The sequence below is a fragment of the Thermobia domestica genome, chromosome 9 (genome assembly GCF_964235325.1).
Source record: "Thermobia domestica chromosome 9, izTheDome1.hap1.1, whole genome shotgun sequence".
Lineage (NCBI taxonomy): Eukaryota > Metazoa > Arthropoda > Insecta > Zygentoma > Lepismatidae > Thermobia > Thermobia domestica.
The window spans coordinates 174,574,489-174,595,849 of NC_137462.1; the positions used below are offsets into that span (position 1 = coordinate 174,574,489).

At 36.4% G+C, this 21,361-nt stretch overlaps 1 protein-coding gene across 1 annotated transcript in view; it reads left to right on the forward strand.

Annotated features, from left to right (window-relative positions):
* LOC145694204 (uncharacterized) overlaps nt 1-10,128 on the forward strand; it is a 78,733-nt gene extending 68,605 nt beyond the window's left edge. The window contains exon 5 of the mRNA XM_081770319.1: nt 9,435-10,128. Within this exon, the coding sequence (XP_081626445.1) occupies nt 9,435-9,612 (178 nt within the window). The 3' untranslated portion in view covers nt 9,613-10,128. The remainder of the gene's footprint in view (nt 1-9,434) is intronic.
* The last annotated feature ends 11,233 nt before the right edge of the window (nt 10,129-21,361 follow it).

Sequence of the window (21,361 nt, forward strand, 5' to 3'; positions counted from 1 at the left end):
AGCACTAGATCCAAGAAATACCAATATTTTGTTATCGGACTTGGATGAAGATTCTGTTGCTCCTTCCCCTAAGACTGTCGTCATACCCAATTCTGATGACGCAATGAATTCAGATGTTGATGATGTCCCTCTCTGTCTCATGAATAATTCTCAGGATAGGAGGTCTACGTCATCGAGCAATTTGGAAAACATTAAGATCTAGAAACGTGGAAAAGTCCGAAGAAGATGTAAAATTTCAAGGACCTCAGGACTTACCTAAAGAACTAAAACAGCTATAAACGCCTATTGAATATTTCAAGTACTTTTTCATTGATGAGATTACGCAGTTGAACAATCAAAGCTATATTCAACGCATGTTCGGCCAACAAATGACTACAAATAAACTTGAACAGCTTATTGTGTGGTTTTCTACATGCCAATTATTCAATTCGCAGCTACTAGACATTACTGGAAAGGAAGGCTTGGTCATGATGCGGTAAATCAGGTTATGAGTTGTGATCGGTTTGAAGTGATCAAACAATTTATTCACTTCAATGCCAATTCAACTTTTATTCCTGCAGGAGAACTTGCCCATGGCATACTTCATAAAATTACGCGTTTTCTTAAACAGATACGAGAACGTCTGAGAGAAGTCTCCAAAGAAAAATTCTTAGCAGTAGATGAGCAAATCACTCCCATAAAGTGTAGATCGATAAAACAATATAACGCAAAAAAACTCATAAATGGGGTTATAAAGCATTTGTTCTGAGTGGAATTTCAGGTTTCAGTTATGTTTTCGAAATATTTACTGGGGCCCAAAGTAATGTTGTTCCTACTGCAGCTCCAGACTTAGGTGAAAGTAGTAACGTTGATGTTTGCTTGACTCAATCTGTACCTCGAAATATAATCCACAAAATATTCTTCGAAATTGATTTACAAGTGTACCCTTAGAATTGTATCCCTGCGCACTCCTAGGAAAGTTTACCTTACTGCATAATGTACCATATATGAAACGTACTTATTTCTCGTCGGAATTAAGTGAAAAATCTAAAATTCAAGTTTAAATTCATTTTTCAAGTTCCCATATGAGGATTTTCAATACTGATTATTTTTTTTTCCGCTAAAAGAAAAAAAATCATGCGGACAGGGGTTAATTCTCCTGAAAACTTTAAATATTGAACTATATTATTAACAGACAGAACAATGTTTAGTTTAGTTTTCCCATATATATTCCCCACTGCTTTTTGCTGGATTGCTTATTGAAAATTGCCAACTAATGTGCTGAATATTAAAATAACTTGAAAAGGAGGACTGAGGACTTGCATTTCTTGTATTGCCGTAATTTTGTTCTGTAAGAATGCTATCTCTGGAGCTATGTTCATTGCAACTGTAGTTATCTGTTCTCTCCTACAAACAACGAACTTTTCAACATTCAAAGAACTGTAAGTCGTAAACCGTTCTAGATATGGACAACCTAATTAGTGTATGCGATTGGGTGGAAAACATCATTGTTGTTTGATACCTCACATGGCCCTCTTTCCATTTAAAAAAGTTGACGTCGATCCAATATGGCGGATTTCAAGATGGCGGTCATGATCCGGAATGCCATAAAAGCATCCCTCCTAACTCGATTTACATAGCTGAAGCCATAACTATTGTTCCTCCATCTATTTCGAAAAAAAATCGGTCTTGCAACTATCAAATTATATTGAATATGGCTTTCCAACATTCATGTTTCTATTTCGTTTTCCCAAGTTTCTAGTGCTCATTAGCAGCTAAAATTTTAGTCAGTGTCTAATATTCAACCCTACATTAGGACAGTAGTTGTTTCCTTTTGCTAACGCAACGGCGAAGTGGTGAGGTCTACTTGTGAGAGAAAACGCCATAAAAATTTTCTTAAATCGCACCATCACAACATGCATGATCTATGTGAAAAGAAAATATTAAAGAAAAGTGTAAAATGGACTAATGTTTTTAAACACAATTCTAATAAATACAAACATTTCACAACTTAAAAAGAATGTAATGTTTTCTTTCTTCTTTTTTAAAGATATGTGCTTATTTTCTGTAAATATTTTAGGATCAAGAATAGTTCTACTGGTGAAAATTCCCACTCTTATTTTTGGTAGAAAATTGAAAGGTAAACTTAAGACTAAGTTTGCCAGACTGAACTGAAGGCAAGCCGGTGATCAGTACTTGCGTAATTCGTCTTCTTCTTTTACTCTGTTTTTTTTTGCGCTTAAACAGGGATGACATTTTTGATGATTCACTTCCGTCTTGCTCGATCCCAAACATAATTTTCTATTAACCCCTTTCTTCTAACTTCGTAGTCACACGATCTATCTATCTTGTTTCTACCTTTCTCTTTCTATTTTAGCTTCTGCTTACACCTTCTTCATACTCTTGACGATATGATCATAATGTCTTTTCATAACGTAACCATATTACTGTAATCTTCTCTCTTGTACTTTGTTCGACATCTCACAAACTTTAAAACGTGGCTCTTATTCTTTCGTTTCTGATTTAATCCAAACTGGTTATGCTACACAACCATCTGAGCATTTTCATTTCGGTCACTCCTAGTTTCTTCCCCTGTGTCTTCTTGATTCCTCAGGTTTCTGCTCCGTACTGCGTTGCGGGTATCACTACTGTCTTGAGGTTCTTTCTTCCATTTTGACACTTATCCTTTTGTCACAAAGAATACCTGAAATCTTCTTCCAGTTCATCTATCCCAAAGTCTATTTCCGCGTCTAAACTCCCATCCTTATTTACAGTGGAACCTGAGCACTTATGAGTTTTTAGTTCCTTTAGATCCTGTCGTTCTATCTGTACAGCTTCCTCTTCATCCCATTCGAAGTTTATATATTTTGTTTTCTTCTTACTGATTTCTTCCTACTACTTTTCTTCTTCTGTCCTCCAAAGTTCTTCTTCATTCTTCCAATTCTTCTCCGTTGATATTACATAAGGCAATGTCATCAGTAAACAGCATACACTAAGGTGATGCGTCTTTAATACCTTCAAGATAGTGGATATATATATAGTATATATATATAGTATATATATATATATATATATATATATATATATATATATATATATATATATATATATATATATATATATATATATATACAGTGATGTGAGGTGGAAAATTTTTCGTTCTAAAAAAATATCAGTAATTAAGTAAATTCCTCAGCAATCATTATAATTTTCCAATTAGCTTTCGGGAACCGGAAAATTTTCTAATATTCAAGTTCGGGAACCTCATAGGCCACTGGTTTGTTTTTCTTGCGCAAGAATATGCATGACATAATTGGTCAAAAGTGTCTGTCCTTCCTTTAGTGGAGTTGTACGTAAGTACGATTTCGAGCTTTCCGGTTTCCTCATCCACAGTGCTATTATAATGCATTGTTAACAACAATACAACCACTTTTTTTTTTTTGTGTGTGAAAGAAACAAAGGTTTTATTTTCATCAAATGCAAATTTTGAACTTCCTATGTCTTTACTATGAAGAAAGGAAGGGAGGATCTCCTTTTTTACTTTTGCGAAGAGTTCCTACCATTGTCAGCTCGTGCGTAACCAGCATATCTTCAAAAAGACTTTATCACATGCGACGTTTCTGTTTGTATGGTGAATCGATTCAATCAACTTTGTTACATAGTATGATGGCACTGGTACATTATTTGTGTCAACTTGACCTACATAAGGGATAGCTAGATCATGTAAGAAGTCTTGGAATTATTAAGCATCACAATCTTTAGTCCGTACTTATCAGGCTTGGACGGAATACATACTCTAGAAGAGTATTTTCCCCTGAAATCAATAAGTTGTTCATTCACTGTGCAATATTCAAAAGGAGTATATACAATTTTTGACAAATTTATCCCAAATCGTTCTGATTGCTGCTAATCTGTCGGTAGATTTTCCCAATTTCTTTGTTGTCTTATCGTCAAATCGAAGTGTTGTTCCGATAAATTTGAAGCGTAGAAGTGGCACTGTGCACCTATAAAGTATATTGCCAAACTTCCTGGACCATAATTCTTCTAGGTTTGTAGAGGCACATTTTTGCATTCCCGCCATGTACAATAAGCCAAACAAAGCTTTAATTTTAGTATTATCTGTCTCTCCATAGTATGACTACTGAGATAAATTCATTCGTTTCCTACAAATTTCTTCGTTGGTATGCTTTAGAATTTCACTGATTATCTCTTCGTCAAACAAAACGTGGCTCTATTATGCTTCAAGAGGAGTGGTAACGTCTTTTGCATTTCCTTTTGGTCCGGGAAGATGCACGACGTTATTTCGAGCAGGTCTTCTTCCGCGTCTCAACACTTCCTTGAGAGAACCACTATCTTGCTCAGTTTCAAAGCTAAAAACACTCAGTATCACTCTCAGATACAACATAGTCTGGATCAGCATTTGAGTCGTCTCCAAACATATCTTCCGTTTCATCTTCTAATTTCATTAATGTTTTTCGTATTTCTTCAACATCCATTTCTCTGCGATCTTTTCTAAAATTTACAAACTCAAAGTACACACTGGGGTCTACGAATCCCCAATCGACGCAACAATTGCAAGAACGTCTACTCCATTAAAACAGAAAAATAAAACTGGAAAGATTGTTATCGCCTCCGAAAAACAGTGTTGCAAACTTAATTTACATTGATGTCCTAAACCGTAAAAATAAATAGAATTATTACAACACTAAAATGAATATGTCTTGGGGTCCCACAGACCCCAGTGTGTACATTCAGGGTATATATATATATATATATATATATATATATATATATATATATATATATATATATATATATACAGTGGCGTATTTACGATTTGTTTCGGGAGGGGCTTTGCTAACTTTCAGGGGGGGGGCTTTGCCTGAAAATGTGAAAATTCTGCAAGATATTTCATATACTTTACTTTAGTAAGTAAGATTTCGGGGGGGGGGGGCTTAAGCCCGGAAGCCCCCTAAATACGCCACTATATATATATATATATATATATATATATATATATATAGCGAGAGAGAGAGAGAGAGAAGTGACGCTAGTATATGTCACTACTTCTTGTCTGCCTGCCTGACGTTAGAAGTCACTAGCGTGTAGGCAATTTACCAATTTAAAACTATTGTGATTATTTAATTGCAACTTAAATACAGTATTGTTTCAATTTACTTATTTTCTCAAAAAAGAAGAGCTATATTTATATTTAAGGATTGCAATTTGTGTATCTCTATGCAACATAAAAACTATGTTGTTTCAACTTGATTATCTGAAAACAGATTATGATAATACAGAATATGAACGTGCTTTGTTGATTCTTATTAGGAAAAGAGCTGTAACTACATTAAGATTTGAGCATTAATATTTGTGTAACCACATATTAATTGGTGGACAAACTCAAAAAAGAACTAAATTCGATAAGTGTAAACAATCAGTTTTTAATTAAGCACGAATTTAACCTAGTGTACAGCGTGCTGCAGGCTTGCGCACAACAACTATCATCACTAATGTAGACAGTTTACTTATATATACTATTCTAATTATAGTACAGTATTACCAAAATATGAGTGAGGTATATATTGGGTCATATAAAAAGTCTCCGAGGTTTTTGGTACATTTTTGAAAAAAAAAAAAAATCTTTATTGAAAATCAATTTTAATCAAGTACATGTTGACCATCATTATTTATAACCTTTTGCCATTAGCTTCATAATTCCATCGGAGTAGAACTTCTGTGGTTTATCGTCGAAAAACTTGGCCAAGTGATTTTCAGCGACCCTTCGGTCGGCCAATTTTTTTGACCATAAATAGAGTTTTGCAGAGACCGAAACAAATGGTAGTCAGACGGCTCATTTTTATTCTATTTGAAGCGACTCATTACAGGCGATGAAAAATGGATGAAACACAAGAATATCATACGCAGCGATCATGGTCAAAGGCTGGTAACCCTCCACAAATGACTTCAAAGCCTGGATTGTCGGCAATCAGAGTTATGTTGAGTGTTTGGTGGGATTGGAAGGGAAGTGTCCATTATGACCTGCTGCAACCTGACGAAACCATCAATTCGGTCCTGTACTGTGCACAACTCGACCGTTTGAACGAAGCAATCCAGAAAATGCAACCAGAATTGGCCAACAGAAAGGGAGTTGTGTTCCATCATGACAATGCGCGGCCATACACAACTTGAGTGGGAAATTTTGATGCATCCACCGTATAGCCCGGACCTTGCACCGTCTGACTACCATTTGTTTGTTTTCGGTTTCGATTGTCTCCAAAACCGGATCGGTTTTCTCATAAAACCGATTCGGTTTTTACCGAAACTGATTTAGGAAAAAACATAAAACTATTTCTGTGGAAATGGAATCGGTTTCCGGAGAACAACGAAACACTATTCTGGTCAGAAATAGAAAAAGTTTTGGAAAAAAAGTGAAATCGGTTTCGATTAAAAAAAACTGAACTGGTTTTGAAGAAAACCGAAACCGGATTCGGAGAAAAACCAAACCCGTTTTGAAGAAAACATAACTGGTTTCGGTTTTTACCGAAACCAGTTTCGGCGAAAACCCATTTTTTTTTAAATTTTCGAAACCTGGTTTTTGGTTTTTCTAAAAACCGGAAACCGGTTTTTGTGCCCACCACTAGCATATAGTATTAGTGAATAATATTAGAGATGTACTATTCTAATAATCACAATAAAATCTTTAAAAAAAAATCCTTATTGTCAATAAGTGTATGTTTGTAACAAGATTGCAAAAAAATTGTGTCCTTGGAATTTTAGGGGCAGAGAAGAGGGGGATGCTTGGACATTAGAATCTTTGATAAATTTTAAAAGCAATATTGTTTTTCTGTTTTTTTCTTGGGAAGGAGGAGGAGAGGGAGAAACATTAGCAACGGAGCCGACTTTCCAAAATTTATGTTGGTGCATATCAAGGGCCGGGCGTGTTATACTGTATGTTACCAGGGGAGACTCGATATTTTTTGATTAATTTCCTTTTAGTTAAAATATTTTATGAACACTGTCATAAAGGGCTGTACTCGATTCTATTCACAATATGGTTCCATTTTTTTATAGTGAGGACTGCCTCTGACTAGGCTAGACAGGCAAGGAAAAGGGGAGTGTGTTGCTTGGTTGTCTTTGCACAAACACATTGGAAACAAACAATTATGTTTTAGAAGTTAGACATTTTAACTTCTAACTTAATGCTTTAATTATTTATTGTTTTTTGATAATTGCAAGTGAGAAGTATTTATTTTATTTTGTTTCTATCTAAAATATTCTGTGGGTGCGGCGCACCCACAAGATTATTTATGTGGGTGCTGGAGCCCCGAAACCCACGCAGTCGGCGCGCATGAACATTAGTAAGATATTTTTTCAGGGAGAGTTTTAGATATGGAGAGGAGCACTCCTGATTGTAAATATTGTTCCATGAACATTTTTTTCTTCTAAAATGAGTACAAATGAATATCACTTATTATTTCAAATATATATTATATTTGAATAGTTCAAACTTGGTTTATAGTTGGAAATAATGTTGACAGTTAAAAACTCTTATACACAAATTTTACCGTGCTCATTAACCGAATACTCATTCACGCGTTGCGGAACATTAGCAAATATTTTTCTCTCGTAACTTTCATTATTTTTAAGAGGGTACTTCGTAGGTCCATGTATCACTGTATTTGGAATACCACACATTTGTCAAACTCAAATCCCTAGCCTACTGTCGGAATTTAATTTTCATGTGGATTGCTGCGGTCATTGTTTTCAAAACTTGAACATTTCAAAGTCTGTAATACTATTTAGAAAATATGCTAGCAGAAGTGTCCGTTCTTCAAACGGTAAAAAACGTGTAATAAACACAAAACCAGAAGTCTAAATTTGAAAGAAATCGTTTCTCTTTCTCCCTTTCCCTTCATAAGCGGAATTTTCAAAATCGCTCATTTTTAATGAAGATATTGTGTACCGAATTTCACATCTCCAAATTAAGCCAATCTCCTCATTAACATTTTCTAAATGAAGGAAGATAATTTTGAAAAGAAATTTCACCTTTTCTTCCCTCGGAGCGAAATTTTTGAAAACTCTGGAACATATATTCCCTTATTTTCAATTAAAAGTCTATATACTTAATTTCACATGTCTATCTTCACTTTCGACACTTTCTGAATAAAGTAAGGGAAATTTGAATCAAAAGTGTTTCCCATTCTCCTTTCTTTCAGAGCGGAACTTTTGAAAACGCTGAAACATACACTCCTTTATTTTTAATATTCATATTCAAGGATTTGTGAGATAATCAATTCTTGGAAGAAAACTTGAACCTCTCTTCACCCTCTCATGATATTGTATATGTTACAAAAAAATCTTTTTTATCTCTTGCTTTTGTGATAAAAGGAGTATTCTGTCAAAATTTCACGTTTCTATCTATAGTAGTATAAGCCCAGATGAAGATGAGTCAGTCAGTTCTACTCGTTTTTCATCTAATAATGTAGATATAGGTTAACATTTTAACCGAAACATGGGTCTCTGAGACCCAGTTATAAATTTTAAAACACAATGGTAGCACCCCTGATTACTCGCGAAAGTTTATTTGGCTCTTTTATTTTATACTTTCATACACCATGTATATAAAAAAAAAGCTTTAAATACATTTCAAAGTAAATATATTACAAAATTGTCTTATAGGTCTCTGATACTTTGTGTTTCTCATAACGTTTCTGAAACTCATGTTTCGGTTAAAGTGTTAAAATCATGAATGTAATAATTTGTGTATTGAATTGCAATATATGGCACACCAAATTATAATGAACCAATTTAATTAACAATTATATGTCTTTATTTGTAAATCTACAATGATATGTATAGATATTAATGATAGAGGAAACAACCGATTTTTTTAAACACACCAGATTCTCTGTAGATGTGAATTCTATAACGCACATAGAGTGAAAAGTGACTGACTGGACCTGGAAAATTCGGTTGTTTCCTCTTTCACTAATATCTATATGAAATCTCAACCGTCATAGGTGCTCAATATATGGACATAGAAATTGTCCAAACACAGCAGTGATTCTGTGGTACAGCCCACATGGTCCGAGTGGAGAGCACCGACCTCGAGTGTGAGTGGCTGTTCTGGGAAGAGGACTGGGTTGCGTAGTGATTAACGCATCGGCACAGTATGCCGGAGGTCCCGGATTTGAGTCTTGGTCTAGTCAGTCACTTTTTCACTCTTTGTGCGGTCTACAATGATATGGTTTACATGTACTTGAAACAAGTCATTTCAAACCTCTATTATGTCTTGAAAGTAGTGTGTCAGTAATTTATGAAGCAAACATATTCAAAAGAAAAGAGAGAGGAAAAAGACACATACGAGTATGAAACAGAATTGACTAATGTTAGTTGATACCTGATTTGACTCAATTTGTAACTTACACCATTGTTCTAATTTTTATTTTCAGTGAAATGGTTGTATGGATTTGCGGTGAAGAACAGCGAGGGAAAATTGTTCATGCTGCCATGATGGCTAAAAAAAAGAAGACATGTAAACCACTTGTCAAAAAATGCGAAAAAAAATCAAAAGGGCGGGCTTTGGTACCTACGATTTTTAAAGTTGTCGATGATTTTATACATAGCTAAAACTACTTACAACTTTATAAATGACAATAAACTATAATTGCTTAAGTAAAATTGATAATTTTACTTGTTTCCAATACTATTGTTACTTTACTTTTAAACACAAAACTAATTTGTCAGTACTATTGCGTTTGAGTTAATGTTTGATTTGAGTTTTATTCACATTTTTCATGGTAAGTGCTTCTACTTTTATTTAAGTTGAGATATCCTTATCTCTTATAATATACATTTTCTTGGCTGTTGGTTTTCTTTTACAAGCATAGTATAAAATTGTATATTCTGATCTTATATAGTGATGCTATCCATATAGTTTTGAAAATTTTGAAAACATCGTACACTTGTCAGCAAAAAAATGCAAAAGCACCATCTAGAAATTATTTTGCCAAATCTTCGTGTTTGATGTTGCCAGACCGCCAAGGAGACAGTTGCTAATAATAATAATAATAATAATAATAATAATAATAATAATAATAATAATAATAATAATAATAATAATAATAATAATAATTTAAAAACATGAGAAGAAGAAATTAAGAAACAAATCAATGAATACTAAAAAAAAAATACGAATTAAACCCAAAAGTTCTTTCACATTTGCAAGATATCTTTTCAAGCACTACTTTCCATATAATTCTTACATAAATTTAGCGCATCTCCATGAGCAGCCTGCTACTCTTCAGCTGAAGAAACTTGATTCCTTCGAACCATAATTAATTATCATCATGTATGAAACAGTGAATTCAAGATTTCAGTAGAAAATCATTGTATGATGAACCCATGAATCTTTTCTTACAAGTAGATAGCACCTATTGCTCGACTACTTCTACATAGCACCTTATATTCGTGAGAAAAGAAGAGAAAAAGAATGTTTAACAAACATTCTATAGGTTAATCGATAGAACTGAATTAATAATCGAATAATATGGAAGTTTATCTATATGTATAGTATACTGTAGAAATATGTAAATAATTGAAAAACATAACACTGCGATAACAAACGTATGTTTTACTGAATATTCACTGAACTTAATGATTGGAAAAATGAAATGAAATATTTGAGTTTAACGTCCTACAATTATGTCCTCTAGATGAGAATCTGGTTGGGTATGACCACATACACGATTAGTTAATTTATTATCGCACTGGTAGAAACACATTTTGGAACATCCTGCACACATCTTCCGCCGGATCACTGAATATTATCTGTACCTGGTTGTAGTGTTTACAGGGTTCCCACAAAAAAGTGAAGATCGATTTCCCTGACAAATTCTTGAATATAAAAGGGAAGATATGAGGTAAGTTCTATCATACACTTTTTTAACGGCCTTCTTCACGCCCATAGCCGTCCAACACACACTTTTAATCAGGATTTACATATTTGTTATGTTCAATATAAGTAATTGTTATTTACACAAAATTTAACATGTAGGTATATAATAATATATGTATGATAGAGTAACACATACCTTGACATTGCAAATCATACTTTTTTTGCTTGAAAAAACAATAAAATGCATTCAAGAATATATTGCCAATTCTTCCTGAGACCTATTACTCAGTCTTAAAATGAAATGAAATCTTTAAGATTTACGTCCCACGGTTATGCAGTTTAGGTTAAAGGAGACAGTGATGATGAGAAATGAATGAAATGGTGGAATGAAGAAAGTGGGAGGAAACTGGAGAGCCCCAAGAAAACCCTGGCGCGAGCTGGGATCGAACCAAATGACTACATAAACCAGAGGTGAACGCTCTACCACTGAGCCACCGTGGCCCACTATCAGTCCTAATATTGCCAACCCTGAGACATGTTAACCCTCACATTTTCATTTTTAAACACAATTTTGTTTTGCTTTCAGTTCTTGAATTTGTTCTACGAGAGCGTCTTGTTCTTGTTTGTAACATAATTCCATTTGTTTCTTTTTTGCTTCCAATTTAACTTCAGCAAATAATTTTATTTTTTCACCTTCGATTTTACTTTCTTCTGCGCTTTTGATTCGTTTCTGTTTAAGGTATTCATCACAGCGTCTCCGAGCTGAACGAACTGAGAGAAGCATTCTTCGATCAACAGAAACAGATTCTACACCTCCCTAGTACATATTTGGATCATGCACCCGCTTCTGCTACCAGAGAATCTTTGATTTGGTTTTCTAGAATAAGTGTCTTATAGACTGAGAACCTGCCCTCCACTGAGGCATTGCCGTGGGTTAAAATTACACATATTTTCACAACATACACAAATCGGAATATTCTTGTTTCTTGGACATTATTTTTGCAAAGAAGTCATCTAATCTGATGCTGCCCGATCTTCTCTTCGTATTCTTTGAAGTCAATTGCAAGAGACCCCTGGATTTCAGTACAGAAAGACACAAATTGACACCTTGCTTTCTCAGGTACAGAATCAGATATTCTGTTGCGCTCATGCAGAGTTTCTATGATGCGTTTCCTAGTAATCTGAGCAAGTTCTGGATTGTTCTTTTGTAGCCTGGGGTCCAAAGCTGACAGCATGTGCTAGTTTGTACTTCAGAGGACTCCTTTCCACAATCATCTTGATTGTGCTTAGCAAAAAGTTTCGACAGTCAAGCCTGAAAACTAGTTTATCGGATGATTATTAAGCAGATTTGGTGATCATGTAGATGATGACGTGTCAGTGATCCATTAAGGTATACACGATGGAACGCAAATGTTTCCCAAAAGCAGACCTGTCCGCGCGACGCACTAAATAGTCTAAACAGGAAGATTCTTCGGTTCGACCTAATTGACAGGATAACAACTGCTGGTTTCTATGTGAGAACACAGCCAGTAAACAATCAATTGTTGCAGGCAGATATTGGTTCCCTCATTTTTCTCGTATAATTACACGTAAGACCTGCTCATCGTCGAGAACGTCTTTGGAAATGTTGGGAAAGACTGTAGTGGCTAGGTGAATGGATGGCGATGAGAGTAGTTTCCATCTGGAATATAGTGATGATCATATGCGTGACCGTAGACGCACAGGTGAGTGAGAAAATGTAGCATGTGTTCGTACATATCCTTCATTTGGAATCCTACTATTGGAGCAATAAACCGCCTCTTGTTCTCATTCAAGGAACATGACTAGTGCACCGTACATTTATGATATCGTCAATTCTGTCATCCGATTTATCTGGACATTTTGCGGGACCTCATCTTCCAACGCGATAATGCGCATTCTCTCCGTTAGGCCATTCAGCGTGCTCTACTTGGTACTATCCTTTTGCAATGGCCTGTTAGATCTCCAGACATAAATCATATCGACCAAACATGGGACGGCATCTGACAACCTTCCTGATTCCGACAACGACCATCGTTAAGGCATAGTAAGACCTACAGCTAGCGTGGAAGACGCCCATACACCAGATTGACATTCAGCATCTGTATGACTGACCTACCCGAAAAGCTGCTTGTGTGGCCCCTTGGAGGGGATATACGTGCTAAATTGAGTACTGTATATATTTAAACACACTGTAACATGTTCAGAAGTTCTAATATGAGAGTCATATTGGGAATATTACCATTTACCATCACCTTCTTATTGTGCACAAATGATGAGCCAGATCCGAGAATTCGAACTGAATGTTCTTAAATGCGTTTCCACCAATATTTTCGTAGAAACGGATTTGATAACTGCAAAGATATGATTAGAACAAGTAAAGAATATACAATGAGTATGTGCATATGTGTTTCTATATTTGTTGCTGTTTTTCTCTAACATTCAACGCGTGTCACATGTTTTATAGTAGCAACAATTAGCTATCGTCGGCTTAAATTGATCATTTACAGATCTTAGCCACATTATGTCTAATCTTCGTTCCTGAACTCATTCCAACTCCACCAATTGGTTGTTGGTTTGGAATTTTCAGCACTGAGTCTATATGAGACGTAGAGACATACAGCTTAACGTGGAATCCGAATTACATGAGCTCCCACCAATCGAATGGATTTCGTGTGCCGTAGGACACGTATGGTAATCATACAAGCCACGAAGGAGCAAAAATTTCATCAATACTTTCTAACATGCTGAAATTTTGACACAGGTGTTTGAACATATCAATTACTACTTCCCTATAACGCTTACTAGCATCTTTTTAAAGCAGTGATGGCCAAATGGTGGCCCGCAAGTAAAAATTAAAAAGGATATATATAAATTTCATGTGTAATGGAAAGAGTATCTGGCCATCATAATACTTGAATCAAGACGACTTTCAGTTGTGAAAAAAAAAAAAAAAAAACTATCATTTTAGTTACTAAAGCCATCAGCCATCAGCCTGCAAGGCAAGGGCCGTTGGTGACAGATTTATTTTATTTTATTTTATTTTATTTTTTTAATGTAGATCTCATAGCTACTTTTGTATATTTATAGGTCAGGTTCTAATTGGCCTAGATACAGGAAAGCAAAAGTATGTACAGCGGTGGACACTTCTAAATGGTACAGCCATATGGAGATTTACGGCTACGGTGTACCATTTAGAAGTGTCCACCGCTGTACAACTGAACAAGAGTTTATAGAATAGAATGTGAATATGTGTTCTTAAAATTGCTACCGCCTTCATTATAAATTGACCATCATTGTTTTAGAATATATGCATACATTTAAAATAGAAAGAAGGCAAGAACTTCACCAATTTATGATCAAAATGTATGAATAAATCAGTCCAAATTGTGTGCGGTATTCGTAAGCGTGATCAATAGGTGGTCTAAAGATTCCAATTCAAACTTGAGATTATCTTTCTTTACACATACTACGTAGCTGAAAGATATCGAAGGGTTTCTGTATGTAACACACGGAAACAACGCTCTCATGACAAGTAGAGAACATTTCTCACCTAATAAACAGGAAAGTCTGTAAGTTAGCTGACTTCGATGGCGTTAACTAGTGACTACTTAGGTTTGATAAGGCTATACACAGTTAATTTAGTAAGTATCGAGACTGATGCTAAAAAGAGAGAGAGAAAGAGAAAGAGAATAACCGTACCCCATGTTATTAGTTGGGTCGATGCATAAGTTCGGGCGGTTCTTATATTTTATTTTTATTCTGCTGTTCTGTTAATTCAAATACAACATAGACATAACATTAACATATTTCTATGAGTGTAACAATAGATTGCATACATTTTACTGTAACTCACACTGCATACATTTCATGAAGCAACTCATTCAAGCAATTTTCGTCAAAATCTGGCGATCTTCCAGAACGTGGATCATCAGACAAATCAAACCGTCCTGCTCGTAAGCGGGAAAACTATTTCTGTGCTGTTCTTTCAGCAATTGCTTCATTCCCGTACACTGCATAAATTGTTCTCGCAGCTTCTGCTGCACTGGATCCTCGGTTAAACTCGAAGAGTAAAATGTGACGGAAATGATCGCTTTTCTCAACTTGACATTCCATATTAGTTTGTCTGAAATATATACAATAATACGTTCACAATCTAGGAAACTCGTGTTTCACAATACACAAAGCCCCAACTACGGTAAAACAACGGAATAACGATAAACAATCGCTTCACGCCGCATTGTTGCCAACCCAAAGAAAAACCGCACGAACTTATGCATCGACCCAACATTTTACACACATCCCATCCCTCCTCTTTCGATACAAGTAATGGCACACGTGGAACTGTAGAATTCCTTCTGAAAGTCTTGTGTGATTCTGTTCAGTTTATTGGTAATGGCCTGCTGAATACCAGAAATGTAGTCAACCCTCTGCCCCTTCGATTTAACCTTGAAGAACAGAAAGAAGTCTGCTGACAAGGGAGTGTCACGCAATGGCTCCGCTGAGATCCAAACGAGACAATTGTGTTTGCGTTTGATATGTTATAACTAGACGAATCCCAAAGTCATACGTGCCACCGGGCGGAATGTCGTGAGTTACAACATATTCTGTAATGTAAAAGCTACAAAGCTGGGAGAATAGTTTGAACCGGGTCACTTGTTCAGAAACAATTAGGTAAATGGAAAACTCGGCGAACACATATCCCATCATTTTCAAGGACACAATTTGGGGATACAGTTTGCGCAAGGGTTCCTCGCAGGGTCCCAGATGGGGTCCAACTTAAAATTTTTAAATAGCAAAGGGGGTTAAGTAGCACATCGTTTGAAAGTTGTTGTAAAATGAAAGAAAATGAAGCAAGTCTCGACTTTCTACAACAACCCTTGCGAAAGGGCGGTGGGTCAAAATGTAAACAAAAACTTAATTGAAAATCTATGGCCACCTCTATAAATCGGAAACAGTGAGATAAATGTGAAAACAGGAAAGAAAGTGTGGCATTATTTTCAAAGTACCACGATTTAAGTTAAAACATCTTGTCCCAGGGCCTCCGCAGGGTCCAACTAAAAAGTTTCAAATGGCAAGAGGGATTAAGTAGCATATCGTTAGAAAGCTGTTGTTAAATGAAAGAAGATGGAGCAAGTCTTGAGTTTCTACAACCCTATGCAACATGGAGGCGGGTCAAAATGTAAACAAATGCTTAATTGAAAATCTATGGTCACCATGAATCCAAGATGGCCTTAAAACCTAAATCGAAAAGATAGGCACACCAAACTGCTGAAGGTAGGAAAACCAAATTTAGCATTAATTTTTGATTAGTAGGTGACGAAAAGGTGCGAAATGTTCAAAAACACGACATCTTGAGTTCAAAATGCCGCACTATGTATCGAACGCATGTCTAGCTCAAACCCCTTGGTGTTGCAGAAGCAAAATGCGGTATTTACTTTATGGTTAATAGTAGATTTCCACAAAATATCAAATGGCTGCCACCGTGAAAAGTTAGTTTGTATATAAATATACTATTTCTTGGAATATTGTGACTAAACCAACAAAATTTGACGCAGCTCGATGTACTGAAATGACTTACACGTGGTTTGGTACTGCTCGCCAATCTTGTAAATGATTTTTTTTTTTTTTTTTTTTTTTGTATATTTGGTATTGCTTTAAATATTGCGATCAAACCAACGAACCGCATACAAATGTAACTATCACAATGCGTTACAATAGAGCCCTCAACCTGAGTGGTGCAGCAAGTTCTTTATGTATGAACAACGTATGACAAAATTAGAAAAACACACAAAGGTATTCAACTTTTGTTTACCAGTATGAATAGGAAGTCTGAGTTGTGTGTTCATCACATATTCACTATATTCACTTAAATAATATCGAGAGAACCGTGAAGAACGTGCATTAGGAACAAAACATATATGTGTTGTTAAGGAATTAAAAAAATGTTGAAGTGAATCGAAATTCACCTGTCTTTAAGTCTTCCTATTGTTTCTAAATACATAATAGAGAAAAATAGATATTTAGATTTGTACTGTTATGAATGACATAGGTTTTAAGCGGCAATCTTGGATTCAAGGTGGACGCTTAATTTTCAATTAAGCTTTTGTTTATATTTTGACCCGAGGTCATTTTGCATGGGGTTGTCGTAGAGTCAAGACTTCTCCATCTTCTTTCATTTAACAAGAGCTTTCAAACGATGTGCTACTTAACCCTCTTCCATTTGACACTTTTTAGTTGGACCCACCTGGGACCCTGGAAAAGATGTTTTAACTTAAATCGTCGTACTTTGAAAATAATGCCACACTTCCTTTCCTGTTTTCACATTTGTCTCACCATTTCCGATTTATAGGGGTGGCCATAGATTTTCAAATAAGTTTTTGTTTACAATTTGACCCGCCGCCATTTTGCATGGGGTTGTCACAGAAAGTAAAGACTTGTTCCATCTTCTTTCATTTAACAAGAGCTTTAAAACGATGTGCTACTTAGCCCCTCTTGAAATTTGAAACTTTTTAGTTGGACCCCACCTGGGACAAGATATTTTAACTTAAATCGTTGTACTTTGAAAATAATGCCACACTTTCTTTCCTGTTTTCACATTTGTCTCACCGTTTCCAACTTATAGGGGTGGCCATGGACTTTTCAATTAAGTTTTTGTTTATATTTTGACTCGCCGCCGTTTTGCACAGGGTTGTCGTAGACTTGCTACATTTTCTTTCATTTTACAACAGCTTTCAAACGATGTGCTATTTGACCCCACTTGCCATTTGCAAAGTTTGAGTTGGATCCCACCTGGGACCCTAGGATGTTATAGGTGTTGGCTGAGTTTTCCATTTACTCAACCGTTTCCGAACAAATGACTCGGTTCAAACTATTCTGCCTGGTAATTTTTTTTGTAGCTTTTACATTACAAAATATGTTGTAACTCACGATATTCCGTCCGGTGGCACGTATAACTTTGGGATTCGTCTAGTTATAACATATCAAATGCAAACACAATTATCTCGTTCGGATCTCAGCGGAGCTACTGCGTGACCCTATCTTGTGAGGCTAGGTCTGGAGAATAAGGAAGGGGTTGATGCAGGCAACAAGGTGCGTTATCATGGACGAGAAGACACTCGTGGGAATCAAGAACTTCCAGTCTCACATGCCGATGTCTCTTCCTCAACCGATTCCTAATGTCTTTGTAAATTGCTACTGTGGTATATGAGCCTCGGTTATGGATCCTTTGTGAACCACACGTCTTCAGCCGAAGACCACCACATCATCATCTTCTTCACGATTGACTTTTGAAGACGCGTTTTCTTCGGCTGCTGCGCAGAACCTTTATCAACCCAATCTGCTGATCGGCGCTCTGTGGAATGCTTGTACGCGTGAAATAAAACTCGCCACCAGTTATGATGTTTTTGAACAATCTGGGTCTCTCATTTTCATCAACTCAAGTTGCAAAAGCTCCATGTTCCTTGCTTCCTCCTTTTGTTTGTCAATCAGTGTGTGTGGTACAAATCAGGCACAACGTTCTTTCCTGAAGAACCTATTCCACATTTTTTTCTAACAATATCTTTTCCAATGTTCAGGTCCTCAGTTATCACCCTTAGTTACGGAAGTTACCGAGCATAACACTTGGAAACATTGGCTTGAGATAGAGATTCATCTCTGTATGCAATATTAATCAGTTCTATCGTTTCTGCCGGATTTTTCCAAGTTTAACGGAAAATTTGATTACTACTCTTTGTACTGTTTTCGTATTCATGACAACACACTGCGCAACATCTCACTTGAATCACTGTAACTCACACAGTGCTGCAGTAAAATAACGAACTCTTCATAGCATGTTCCTCAGGTATTACACTAACTAATTCGCTTTTACTCTGCCAGATTTTGGCATCCGTCGCATTGAACTGTTGCCAGTCTCGAAACTTAGTAGACTGACTATGTACATTTTATGTTCTGGCACGTACAAAGAAAGAATGGAAACAAAATAACGTCAATATATATTTACTACTTTATTTAAATTTGTTTTCAAGTAAGATTATTAGTTTCTTACGAGTCTGATGAATCGATTCCACGGCGAGTTACCATCCAATATAAAACATAAGATAGATGAAGCAAGATTATGCATGAAAAGTAGGGTCATGACCACGTGTTCCATCGTAGATTTCAGTAAAGGGGATTATTCACTGACGTGCCACCGAATTAGGCACACTTGATGGTTTAAAGTTCTCGCACTGCCACGCCTACATATACGTTGCCCCGATAACTCGCCTTAAAGGTATAAACAGGCAGGATCTCTGCCTGCACGGCACATTAGTTATAACAAGAGGAATGAGAAAAGCATGAGACCTAGGCGTGTTCGATCCAGGGCAGATTGTTGGTGCTCGACGAATGGGGTATTTCATTTCAGAGATTACGCATCAATTGGGGTTCCACAATTGCAAGGGTGTGTCGAGACTATGTAAATGCAGGGAAGAGATCCGGAAACAGGTCAAATGCAAAGGTCGGTGCCTCATTGAATGTGGACTGCGCCAGCTGAGCCATGTCGTACGAACCAAATAAGAGGCCAGACCCTGTCGCAAATCACATCCCAGCTCAATGAAGGTGCCATCTGAAGTGATGGTGTGCGGATAGTTCAATGTTTTCTGCATCATCTTAGTTTCACGAGCCGCAGCCGAATTCGAGTGCCCCTGCTCACAGACCCGGACTGAACGCCTTGCATGGGCTCGAAAGCACAGGTATTGGACAATGGAATAGTGGAAACAGATAACGTGGAGCGGTAAGTCCCAATTCCAGTTGAACCACGGCAATGAGAGAGTCCGAATCTGGCGTCAACAGCATGAAGTCATGGATCCCCCATGTAAGGTTGGTACAGTACAGGGTTATGGAGTCTATTATGGCCTGGGATGTCTTTAGTTGAGCATCATTAAGACCAATAGTACGCATTAAGTGGATATCTAAATATCAACCTGTTTGTGGATATTCTGGGGGACCATGTACCTGCTCATGACCATAGTTCATGCCAACGGGACAGGCATTTTCCAGCAAGACAACTGTCTAGTCCACAGGCCCTGGATTGTGTTAGACATAGTGAGTGGTTCGAGGAATATTCTACTGACTTCCAGTTAATGTATGCTTCCGCCCGCAGTTTAAATTTGAGTCAAATTGAACATTTGTGGGATGTCGTGGAAAGGACTGTACGGAGCAGATAGCCCCACCAGTATACATGGAACATTTATGGGCCGCTGTGGAAGAAGCATGGCTTTCAATACCTTCAGATGACGTCCAGAAGCCAGTGGTTATTATCCCGGCTTGTCGCCGCAGTTCTTAAGGACAGAGGGGGAGCCTACACGGTACTAGGTAGGTGTGCCTAATTCAGTGGAAGATAACTGTATTTCTTTCATATATTAAAACATTATCACTAAACACAAGTTGATTAATATATCCAATGATGTTGCATGCAGGGTAGACCATTAATATTGACAGACTTTTGTAACTTTTAAACTAATGGGCAAAAAAAACTGAAATTTTGTACCATGAAAATATCGATAGGGGGTGACACTGTGATACCATGAGATTAACAATGCTGCCAACTCTATGAAACCATGAGGTTTCAATATTGATCGATAGAGCAAGAACAGTAAAGAGATATCGCGAGAAGCGACTTTCAGGAATCGATTTAGCTTCCCAAGGAAAAATACCACCTCCACTTGTATTCATCTACTAAAACGTAAGTTCTAAAAATTGAATATTGCCTCCGGTTTCAATATTAATTTCCATAGAAGGAAAATGGTAATTGGAAGCAATAAATGATTTTATATGGATTCAGTGTCCAAAGAATACATTTAAGTTCTTCTGAAACTGGAAGTGGTAAGAATTAGTAGAACTTTCTGTTTCAATATTGGTTTCTATATATAGTAATAATTGTACAAGACCGCGAGAAAGTGTTTTTGATTTTGATTCAGCGTCAGATATTATCGCACGATTGCAACTGGAAGTTAAATACGTTTCAGTATTGAATTCACATAATTTGGAAGTCTACCATAATTTTACAACTGCGAAACGAAACTCACCTGTTTTTAGCATGGGTGTAAACAACAATATTTTATCAGAACGGCTCATGTAATTACAGATGAGTCGCCTCTTTAGGAACGGTGTACAAGAAAGAGGGGGAGGGGGTAAAGTTTAAATCCCCCTTAAGAGAAGTACTATAGAAAACATTTACTATATGTGTTAAGATATATATATATATATATATATATATATAATCATGCTTGTTCTCAAAGAATATGAGATTGAATCCCGCTTAATGATCTGCGTACGCCACTTCTTGGAATTCGTGGTTTTGCATAGTTTTGCATATATCAATAGGAATCTATAGATTTATACAAGTATCCATCGTATATTTTAATTCCATCTGATGGCTGCGGTCTCACAGTGGTAGTCCGTTCACTTCTAATGCGTGGGGTT